The sequence below is a fragment of the Pongo abelii genome, chromosome 17, assembly GCF_028885655.2.
Source record: "Pongo abelii isolate AG06213 chromosome 17, NHGRI_mPonAbe1-v2.0_pri, whole genome shotgun sequence".
Classification (NCBI taxonomy): Eukaryota; Metazoa; Chordata; class Mammalia; order Primates; family Hominidae; genus Pongo; species Pongo abelii.
Genome location: NC_072002.2, coordinates 41,118,574 through 41,130,403, shown reverse-complemented (window position 1 = coordinate 41,130,403; position 11,830 = coordinate 41,118,574). Strand labels below are relative to the sequence as shown.

General features: G+C 37.9%; 1 protein-coding gene across 1 annotated transcript; it reads left to right on the top strand.

The window, feature by feature from the left end:
* The first annotated feature begins 669 nt into the window (after nt 1-669).
* AQP4 (aquaporin 4) lies at nt 670-11,547 on the top strand. Its single transcript, XM_002828131.6, has 4 exons — nt 670-1,398; nt 2,289-2,453; nt 2,732-2,812; nt 7,092-11,547. Exons 1-4 carry the CDS (start codon nt 1,018-1,020, stop codon nt 7,368-7,370), a joined length of 906 nt encoding a protein of 301 aa, XP_002828177.2. The 5' UTR covers nt 670-1,017; the 3' UTR covers nt 7,371-11,547.
* The last annotated feature ends 283 nt before the right edge of the window (nt 11,548-11,830 follow it).

Here is an 11,830-nt window from a genome sequence, read left to right as displayed (position 1 = left end):
GGGTGAGAGAGGGTCGGGCACCAGGAGAGGCTGTCCTTCCTCCCCTAAAAGCATCCTCCTCTTCCATCTCTCCCCACCTCCAGCGGCCAGGATGCAGCCGGGCCGGCGGGCAGGCGGACAGGCTCGCGGGGCCGCTTCTGTGTGTGCACCTGGCCGCCGCCCGGGAGCCTGCCACGGGCCGGGAATGGCCGCTGCTCCGCCCTCTGAGAGGCGCTCCAGGCTCCATGGGGACGGAGGTTAACACGTCCCCGTGCCGCGCTCCCAGATCTGGGCGGTGCGCGTGTCCCTTGGGCAGGCTCAGCTCCCGGACTCCTCCCGCTGGCAGCCTGCTCGCTCCTGGCGCAAAGGAGAGGGAGGGAGTGTCGCTGTCCCAGCTGAGGCCCTGCCTGTTCCCATTGCCCTTGCTAGTCACCAGAAGCTCCTCTCCCCTCAATGAGTTCGCTTTCTCAAAAGACAGCCTTCAGCACCCTGGTTTCCTAGAAGGCTTCCCCCAATCCAGAGTCTGAGGGAAGGGGGAGATTTTCAGAGTGCCATTTCAAAGCAATCAACCGCAAAGCTAGAAAAGACGACACCCCCCCACCCCACGCACACCTTGTTTTAATGCTTTATGTTCAAAATATAAGTGGCATATAAAATGTACTCGAAACTTAAAAACTTGCTCTAAGGGAATTAAGTACAAGGTAAATATATTTTATTCTTAATATTTTAAGGAATTTGATTTAGACATTTTCCTTTCTAGGGACAGTTTGGATAATTTTCCAGTGAAACTGGATGATCTTTGAATATTAAATGAAAGGAGACTAGAATAACAGTCTCTTGACTATTCATGAAGGAGCTTTAGCAGAAGCATTCTTTCTTGGTGTGCAAATTACGCTTGGCAGCTCCTGCCCACAGTACCCGAAGATGGAAGGCCTTGTTCCCTTCACCTAAATTCATAAACCTGGGTGTAGTGGCTTCTGATGCTGATTTGTTTCTCTTTTCAGTAAGTGTGGACCTTTGTGTACCAGAGAGAACATCATGGTGGCTTTCAGAGGGGTCTGGACTCAAGCTTTCTGGAAAGCAGTCACAGCAGAATTTCTGGCCATGCTTATTTTTGTTCTCCTCAGCCTGGGATCCACCATCAACTGGGGTGGAATGGAAAAGCCTTTACCGGTCGACATGGTTCTCATCTCCCTTTGCTTTGGACTCAGCATTGCAACCATGGTGCAGTGCTTTGGCCACATCAGCGGTGGCCACATCAACCCTGCAGTGACTGTGGCCATGTTGTGCACCAGGAAGATCAGCATCGCCAAGTCTGTCTTCTACATCGCAGCCCAGTGCCTGGGGGCCATCATTGGAGCAGGAATCCTCTATCTGGTCACACCTCCCAGTGTGGTGGGAGGCCTGGGAGTCACCATGGTAGCGTCTTTAGCTATTTTCAAACTAGGACTCCAAGCTTCTTGCAAACTCTTTGCTAAATAATGCCTTGGTGGCATGAGGCACATCCCTAAAATAGCTAATTTACTCCTAGGGAATTTTTGATGATTCTTAACAGTGTGAAAACTGATTCTGGCAGTATTTAGGTGTATCTGTAAGAAATCATTGTTTGCTCTTGAGTGCCTTAAAAATAACAAAATCTAGGTGGCCGGAAAATTGTGTTGGTTTTTTCCTCTCTTTCTCCCGTTCCAATTACTGTATTGACTCTATCTATATTTAGCTTAATGCATTTTCCTTACAATTATTTGTTCACTAGCAGAAAAAACTATTTTTTTGTCACGTTCATAAGATGTACAATGATCTACATAAAGGGTTATGCTTTAAAAAAATAGACATCCGATCCTAGTTTTGTTCTTAGCTGATTAGGAGTATCAGTTGTTAACTCAGCACCAGGGCTGATTAAAAAAGAACGCACATGGCTTAAATTTTAATTGAAATATATATTAATTAATTTAAACCTAATTAATGGATTTAATCATTGCCTTATAAAATTACAAGGCTCTCAAGAAATTATTTTATGAGTTAAGTGCTGCAGTGGCACATTTTGCTTCCTTTGTAGAAAAGGACATTCAGCACAAACTCCTGCTTGGTCATTGTAAGAGTAATCACAGTCATCTGTGATGACCCAAAATGAATATAAATTTATTCCTTCTTTTTGGGGGGTGAGAGAAGGAATTTCTCAGTTGAAGTTGGGGTAGAAGACTTACCTTTACTTTTTACACAGATAAAATGTGCCTTTCACAATTATATTCATACATTGTCATTGAAAATACTCTTGCTTCAATTCTGATGGAATATTTTTCTTTCTCTAGGTTCATGGAAATCTTACCGCTGGTCACGGTCTCCTGGTTGAGTTGATAATCACATTTCAATTGGTGTTTACTATCTTTGCCAGCTGTGATTCCAAACGGACTGATGTCACTGGCTCAATAGCTTTAGCAATTGGATTTTCTGTTGCAATTGGACATTTATTTGCAGTAAGTTTCCAAATCCATTTATATAATCAATCCCACCTCATTTATCCTCACTCTAGCTGGCCTGAAGATGTTGTGTTTTACAGCAGTAGCTCTTTAGTATCCAGCCGTGACTGTCCATTTTAGGTTATAATTTTTCCAACTGCGCAATGAGAATGTTGATATAGCTGCTAACATCTTGAGGTTCCTCTAAGTGACAAATGACAGCAAATTGCAACGAATGATACTTGCTAGTAGCCCTGTTTCAGCAATGTCTGAAGTTGTTTTCTTGTTTCCTATAGATCAATTATACTGGTGCCAGCATGAATCCCGCCCGATCCTTTGGACCTGCAGTTATCATGGGAAATTGGGAAAACCATTGGGTAACCCTCATATTGATACTTCCTATCTTCCTACAGTTGAGGACAATTACCTGTGGGGCTCTTTTATTTTTCATTATTTTGCTTACTAGTTTCTCTTGCATTTCTCCAACCTTGACTCCCACTTTATTACATCTTTCATAAAGACTAGGGAAAGAATACCACAAATGTGCTGTAAAAAGATAAGAGATGTAAAACACCTCTTATTGAAGGTTCTAGGCCTTCAATAATAGTCTTTTCCTTTTTTGAAGCACTATTTTAGACACTGTATCTAACAGATTGCAGCAGAATACACTGTATATGGAGGTTGCCTATGTAGAACAAGTTAAAGTCAGCATGATGTAGTGAATATGGTGTTTAAATAATTGAAAGTAAAGTCTTCCCAGTAATAATGGGAAAAAATTGCAAAAAAAAAGAAAGAATGAAATACTTAAAAGCGCTGCCCACAGCAAAGATATTTACCCTTTTTTGTTTACAAATGCATAAACTCAATTAATAGTATGTAAGTTGCAAGTATTTAAACTGCAGATGGTGTTGAATAAATAATTCAAAGGCTTATGTTATTATCACCATAACTGTAACTGGAAAAATAAATGACTCATAGTAAAGGCTCACTTTTCAGTCTCAAACCTAACCTATTATAAATAAATATTTATTAATGTAGTGGCAGTGCTTCCAGAGAATAGCAGTGTCCATTTTAAAATATTATAATTAATTTTGTTTAAGTTGTTTCTCACAGCAAAGGAATTTAAATTCTTTAAAATTAAATAAGTAATGCAGCAGTTGTGAAGGCCACCAACATGCTAACTTACAATAGCCAACAAAAATATGAGACCTGTAAGCCAGCTTCAAAGAGGGCTAGCTTTTATTATAATTTATATATTGCAAATGTCACTTACAACTTTAAAAAATTCATGAATATAACAGAATATGCCCCTTGTGTTTATTCAGACAGTGATTACTAACCTAGTCACAGCCATTCATCTGTGGTGTACACTGCAAATGACAAGAAAATGCACCACTGCTATGTGCATTCACTTCTAAGAAAAGTATACTAAATCTTTAAAAGTAATCTACAGCATTAAATAACAGAATGAGAGTCGGTGTTCAAACCAAGACTTAGCCAACAATGCCATCCAGGAGATTAGTCACTTTGTCACTGATACCTCCATTTATGTCTCAAAAACTGTTACCACATTAACAGAAATGGAAATTTTTAGTGAGTAGTATATGATTTTGTTTTCTTCTTTTTGAGATGGTGTCTTGCTCTGTTGCCCAGGCTGGAGTGCAGTGGCGTGATCTCAGCTTGCTGCAACCTCCACCTCCTAAGTTGAAGAGATTCTCCTACCTCAGTCTCCCGAGTAGCTGGGATTACAGGTGCACACCACCACACCCAGCTAATTTTTGTATTTTTTCGTAGAGACAGGGTTTCACCATGTTGGCCAGGCTAGTCTCGAACTCCTGACCTTACGTGATCCACCCGCCTCAGCCTCCCAAAGTGCTGGGATTACAGGCGTGAGCCACAGTGCCCAGCCCTGATCTTATAATGAAAATACAACTTTCAGTTCAACATATTAAACTGAAACTATTTTGTCATTAATAACTTCTAGTTAAATTTATAAGCACTTGAAAATGTAGATGAAAATATATATTTTATTAATTACTTGTCAGTTGCAGTAAGATAGTTAAAATTTAAATAGTAGGAACATTCTTAGCTTGTTGATTAAACCAAAAGTTGCCCCATGTTATATTACACCAAACTTAATTCTACTAAAAATAGCAATGGTTGTATGAAATTTAGAACTAATTTAAAGTATATTTGTAGGTAGAGAGATTAGGAATAACATTAAAATATTAATTGGGTTTTTTGTATAGTGTAATGATATTATTTTAGTTTTCTTTACACTTTTACACATTTTCTAGATTTTTAGCAATAAAGATTCTTTAAAGTACATACGACTTCATTTTGAAATAGCAACTTGACACTGAGATTTGTTTATTTTTGAGAACATGCAGCTGGGTATCTTATTCACAGATGTTTTGGAAAGGGTAGTAATTATTTTGCTGTTCTAGTCTCCCTTTGTGGGATTTGTAGCCTGTGGAATAGTACATGTCTAATGAGACCTTACTAACAAAGAGCAAAGACATTTAGAGGAGGGCTCTCATTTCTCCTTTAAAAGGGCATAGAGAAGATAAAGGCTCATATGGGTTTTTTCATGTTCAAGAGAGGAACTTGATTCTTCCAGCCACACTAGCAACAGTTTCCCTGTAAATGTTATGTCTTCAGCCTCAGCTTAAATTTTGAGTTTTATTTAAATCTTACAATGAGGATGCAAACTGCTATTAATTTGCAGAGGGTGTTTTAAACAAAAAGCATCCATCATGTTTTTTTTCAAATCAGTGTGTAGCACAGTGGAAAACAGTATACTACAGTGTTTGGAACAGTGTTTCAAAAGAGAGGCTTTCATTTTGTTTGTTTGTTGTTTTTTTCTTTTTTTTGAGACAGGGTCTTACTCTGTTGCCCAGGCTGGAGTACAGTGTCACGATCATGGCTCACTGCAGCCGCAACCTCCCTGGGCTCAAGTGATCCTCCTATCTCAGCCTCCCAAGTAGCTGGGACTACAGGTGCACACCACCAAGCCCAGCTAACTTTTTTTGTATTTTGTAGAGACATGGTTTCACCATGTTGCTCAGGCTGAATCGAACTCCTGGGCTCAAGCAATCCACCCACCTTGGCCTCCTAAAGTGCTGGGATTACAGGCATGAGCCACTGTGCCCAGCCTCAAATGAGAGGTTTGAAGTCAGACAGGTCTGAAATCTCAGCTCAACCATTTGATAAGCACAAAATCTTAAGCAAGCTTCTTACCCTCTCAGAGTGTCACTCTTCTTTTCATAAAAAGGGAAGAATAATAATATTTATCTCATAGGTTATTGTTAGAATTAAATGAGATTATACAAGAAAAGTGCCAAGTACGGCTGGCTTGGGCACAGTGCTCAACAAGCAGGGTTTCTGTTGCCCAAGTGCGTCTGTTAAATAAATGTCTAATATTCCACAGCACACATGTGCTCTAAAGCAAATGCCTGCACTTCATTCAAACTCAAAACTTTATTCTAGGTGGATAGCTAATATGTAATAATAAGTTCCAGCTGGGCACGGTGGCTCACACCTGTAATCCCAGCACTTTGGGAGGCTGAGGTGGGTGGATCACGAGGTCAGGAGATTGAGACCATCCTGGCTAACACAGTGAAACCCCGTCTCTACTAAAAATACAAAAAATTAGCTGGGCATGGTGGCGGGCACCTGTAGTCCCAGCTACTCGGGAGGCTGAGGCAGGAGAATGGCGTGAACCCAGGAGGCAGAGCTTGCAGTGAGCAGAGATCAACCCACTGCATTCCAGCCTGGGCGACAGAGCGAGACTCTGCCTCAAAATAATAATAATAATAATAATAATAATTTCCATTTATTGAAATCCTATGGAATTGCTACTTCTCAACTAGCCATAAACTCATGTTTTTTCACCAAGCCACCATCATAAGAACCACATAGATGAAAGCTATCTGCACAGTAATGAACACGAGGTTTTCATTTAAATCAAATCACCGAATTTTGGAAGCCTGGAATGGAGCACATTACTACAAACTAAAAACTATTAAGTACTTTACAAGTATTATTGCATTTAATCCTTTTACCCCATGAGGTTTGTATTATTATAATCCCCACTTTACAGATGAAGAAATTAAGACTTGGAAAGTTAAGTAACTGATACAAGCACTCACAACTCTGCTAAGTGGTGGCACTGGGTTGGTTTTGATCATGCTTACCTGAATAACGGAATTCCCAAAAGATAAAGTCTGTGTTATGATCATGATTGTGCAGGAAACCAGTGTAAGATGGCAATATTGAGAAAATAAGAGAAGGACTCTCCAGAATTTTTTTTTTAATTTTAATTAAAGAATTCTTAGGGCGCTTAATTTGTAGTACCACCAAAGAGGATCTATCTTTACATTAAGGATTATCATAAGATGGAAAGAACATAATTAATGAAAAGAGGATAGAGATGAAACAGTTCCTTTTTGTTTTCTGTTCAAATGCTGTTTAATAATTTATGGATCTCTGATGAGGATTTGGTGTGTTTTCTTATTTCCTCTCCAATTCCCCTCTTTTTGATGCATGACACAAATACACTCTTAATTTAACCCAGCTAGATTCTATATTCATGAGCTTCTCAATGGAGTAGCTTTTCTGTACTTACACTCTATCCTCTTCCATCTTTTTCCTTAGATATATTGGGTTGGGCCCATCATAGGAGCTGTCCTCGCTGGCGGCCTTTATGAGTATGTCTTCTGTCCAGATGTTGAACTCAAACGTCGTTTTAAAGAAGCCTTCAGCAAAGCTGCCCAGCAAACAAAAGGAAGCTACATGGAGGTGGAGGACAACAGGAGTCAGGTAGAGACGGATGACCTGATTCTAAAACCTGGAGTGGTGCACGTGATTGACATTGACCGGGGAGAGGAGAAGAAGGGGAAAGACCAATCTGGAGAGGTATTGTCTTCAGTATGACTAGAAGATCGCACTGAAAGCAGACAAGACTCCTTAGAACTGTCCTCAGATTTCCTTCCACCCATTAAGGAAACAGATTTGTTATAAATTAGACATGTACAGGTTTGTTGTTTCATGTCATATTACTCAGTCTAAACAATAAATATTTCATAATTTACCAAGGAGGAAAGGAAGAAACCTATTGTGAATTTCAAATCTAAGAAAAGAAATATTTTTAAAAATCCTTAAGCAAATATATACCTGTTTTATCTAGTTACCTTTCATTAACAACCAATTTTAAGTGTGTGTCAAGATATGGTTAAGTCTTGCCTGACAGAACTCAAAGACATGTCTATCAGCTTATTCCTTCTCTACTGGGATACTGGTATGGTCAATTCTTATTTGAATATTTATTCTGTTAAACTGAGTTTAACAATGGCAAAATACACTATGTCACAGTCATACACATTCAAGAGAGAAAATATAACAAATTCTTTTATGAGCAATCCCTTACGTATAGACTACCTCGGCAAAAGAACATTAGCAAGTGTCACTGCTAATCAGTTACTTCCTTCCATTTATATCACAAATACCCAAATTTCAATTCTAAATTCAATTCATAGTATTTCTTCCTCCTCAATGCCCAAGGTAATGTGGGACTAAAGCCCAGAAGTTTGAAAAGAATATTCAGAAACCCTTCCCAAATCATAAGGGCACCTATTGAGATTCAAGACAAGCAGACTCATAAAATCTTGCAGAGGCAGAGGCAAAGTTACCATCATACAAAAATCACAAACAAAAAGGAGATCTGTATTCTGGTATCAAATGGTTGATCTGTTTTCAGTGCACACCCTCAAATGCACCACACCAGTTTAACAATCTAAGCTTTTAACCCCTTTACCACTTTGCTTATTTTTAAAAAATTTATTGGCAAAACTGGGGATTTTGTTTGTAACGTTGGTTATCTGTATTTAAACATTAGCTGAGACATATTTTTGATAACAAGAACTTAGCTAGTTGAATCCTGGCTTTTTGTTGATTATTAAGCTGTATTCACTCTAGAAGATGTAAAGGCCCTGTCCCAATCTCTGCTCTCTTGCTTCTCATGACATTTGTTGATAATCTTTACTGCAAATGTAATGATATTTGAATGAATTAAAATGCATGACAGACAAGGTACAACATGGTTGCAGAATAAAAGGGTGAGGACATCAGATCACTCTGTATTCAAAGCTTACTAGATGACCAGTCTTTCATTTCTGGATATATTGTACATAACCCAACACATTTTCAAAGTATTTTTGTTACTGACTCATTTACTTGTCAAAATAATTGGTTTTTCTGTCCTGCTTTGCCTTTTGTCACTAGAATGTTCTCCAGAAACCCCAGTTTCTGTCATCTTAACTGTCTAGTCTAGCCGTTAACTTAGACAAAGAACTGCAAATGTCAATTTCACTAAACAAAAGCTATTAGAAGTAAAGCAAAAACCTATCACTGCAAGGAGTGACTTGTAAATAACTGATGATCAAGGGCTGTCTTCTCTCGAGCATGGTTCCAACTCTGTGTCACTTTTTAGCGTTAATGGCAGTTGTGTGTCTGTGGCAGTGAGATAATGGACCACTATTAAACCTGATTCTCTTCGGTGCTAGGAAAGAGTGATGTGTGAGATTCCCAGAGAGTCGTCACACCAGTGTTATGCCTGGGAGTGCCACTGGCATACCGCAGGTGCCTAAATCCCAGGCCCCTTTCTCAGGGGGCGTGGCCACACCACACACTGCGCCAGTGACATATAGTTACTTCCTGGCTGGGACGGCACCTATAGAAACTAGGGTGCAAATCTCCCAAAGATGGTTTGCACCGTCATTTCAAATGTTTGCACAACATACCACTTAGAGGCTTAAAATCAGGGTGGTTCAGTTCAAAAGGTAATATCAACCATCAGCAAACATGTCAGTTTAAAAATAAGTTCGGTTAACAAGGAAGTGTTAAGCAGATTTTTTGAATGCACTTACAATATACTGGCTTATAATCATTTTTATTCTTCCATATGGTTTATTTCATATACACTCACTTTTACACTCACTTCCAATTATAGCATTCAATAAGTTAGAGTTAAAAAAAAGTGAATGATGTTTTTGTAATTTGTTTTCTAGTAGCTAGCAGAGAGCCCGGCACATAGTATGTATTCAAAACAAGTGTGTTAATTAATAAAAATATATAAATCTCATTTGAGATTTAAGAATATAAATAATTTTCTTTTAATCTTTATTTTGCTCAATATTTAATAGGAAGTGTGATTTCAAGGACTACTAAATGAAGGCAATATACATGTGAAAACCATAAAATATATTTTTTGCATTCTACTATTTTTAGGGGCATGAAGTGAATGAAAGCTTTAGCACTTTTTTCCCCCTACATATGAGACAACATATTTTGTATTTCACTCAAGGCTCTGCCAGTAAAAAGTAATGAAATTGTACCTTTCTAATGACATCTATGCAGCAGGGGTCTATCGCCTTGTGGATGGCACCAAATTATCCAAGTGTATTAGAAGACTGGGGCTTTTTTCTTTAATCCCTTCTTATTAATGAAGTGGATAGTGCTGCTCCCAGGAGACCACTGCTGACAGATACACAAAGAAGAGATCAGAGAGGAAAAACTGGGAAGACATAAATGAATTATACCCAGCCATGAAACAATGCCAACTGTCTCTTCCCTAAGGAAGAGTACAAGTACCCTAAAATTGTAAGGTGGTCCCTACACTGAAAACACACATAGTTTGTCAAAAGTGTACAAAAGGGAAAGAGTTTTACTGTAAGCTTTCAGGCTTTCTTAAAAACTTGGGGACCAGAATTTGAATGTATGTTTCCATTGTTGAAGATAACATTTTCTTCAAAGAGCCTTAACCTTTTATACCGGAAGGAAATATTTTCTGGACCTAAGTAGTTGCCTAAATTTAAAATTCCTACACTTTATTTCTGCCATTGATGCTTTTCCTAAACCCTTATACTTTTTTTTTATTATCTGAGCTTTTTCCTAATGCAGCTCATAGGTGCTAGCTAGAGCTGCTGTTCAGTATTGAAGATTTTACAAGGAGATTAGAAATCTTTGGAAAACATATGTGATGAAATTGAGCTATATGATTTATCAGAGATTTGATTCCAAAGAGCACAGAATACTGTTCTCAGACCATGAAAGCAGACAACACATGTGTTAGTTTAAACTTGATAATGACAGGAAAATTCCAAAATAGAGCAGTACATTCAAATGGCAGGATGAATCCTAGAAGGCCTCTGATTGCAGCATGTTGACACCAACCTCACATGTTACGAACATTTCACAGAGAAATTGCCTTTGTGACAACTGAAGATGGCAGTCTGAGAGGCACAGACAACCTTATCAAACAATATAAAAGCCAATATAAATTCTCATTATAAGCACTATAGAATATGCAAATTCAGAACATTTTATACCTAAAAGTAATTCTGTCTTTCCTAATGTGTTTTTAACATGAAAATTAGTAGGAAGATGTGGTTACTATTTGGAAAGTGTAATGTAACAAAACTCTCTTTTGTTACCACAAATTTTGTGAGTTTAGTACTTTACAGATTGCCCCATAAGAACAGTAGCTTTTGAAACTCATAATTCTCTGAAATAAATGAAAGACATTTAATTCAAGGATCAAAAATTGTGGCCATTTTTGCAAATGACTACCTATAGCCTGTGAAAATACATTTCAAAAAATGTTATGTGCAATGAACACTAAATTTAAGAGCAGTTACAGTGTGACTCACTCATGTTTAAAAAAAATCGAAGAGCTAAAAAATACGTCTAATTTATGTAACCCATTGGAATGTATTTCTAGGTTCTCTTCAGGATTAATTAAATAAACATGCAATTTATGAAAGCATATAAACAATTATTTATCACTTTTATGACCCAAATCACAATAAAATTGTCATTTAGGAAAAACTGGGGAGAATAGACTGAACATATGGTTATATTCACAGTTATTTATTAACTTAAATGTTATTCCAACATTAGAGCTAATGTTAAAAAGATTTAAACTGTAATGTCTAATATTTGGAATAATATATTAAAGTATTAGCATTGTGGTTGATTTTCTTGAATTATGTTGCATCTTGTACTACTAAGCTTGTGAAAATAAACATTTGGATGTTTTAAAAGGTAAACATTATGTGTGATGAAGTTAAAAATTCATTTGTAGTTCAATCTTAAGATCATCCTTTAGAATGATCAGGAGGTTTAGATATTTGAGTATAATCAACACCAAAGGAAATGGTGGTAAGCCCATGAAATCAAATGCATTTTTTGAAAGCCTGCAGAGTATACACGGTGGGATGCCCTGATACAGATAGTGAAAATTGTGTTTGTACAGGCTTAATTCAAAATGTCCGCATCTATGCAAAATAAACCATTGGTTATCAGCTATCATTATGGTGAATCTAAAAGTGAAGACA

Excerpts from the sequence above, each read along its gene's own strand:
- AQP4 (XM_002828131.6), top strand. The coding sequence starts at position 1,018 with ATGGTGGCTTTCAGAGGGGTCTGGACTCAAGCTTTCTGGAAAGCAGTC. Across the intron at positions 1,399-2,288 it reads GAGGCCTGGGAGTCACCATG|GTTCATGGAAATCTTACCGC; the intron begins GTAGCGTCTTTA and ends TTCTTTCTCTAG. Across the intron at positions 2,813-7,091 it reads GAAATTGGGAAAACCATTGG|ATATATTGGGTTGGGCCCAT; the intron begins GTAACCCTCATA and ends CTTTTTCCTTAG.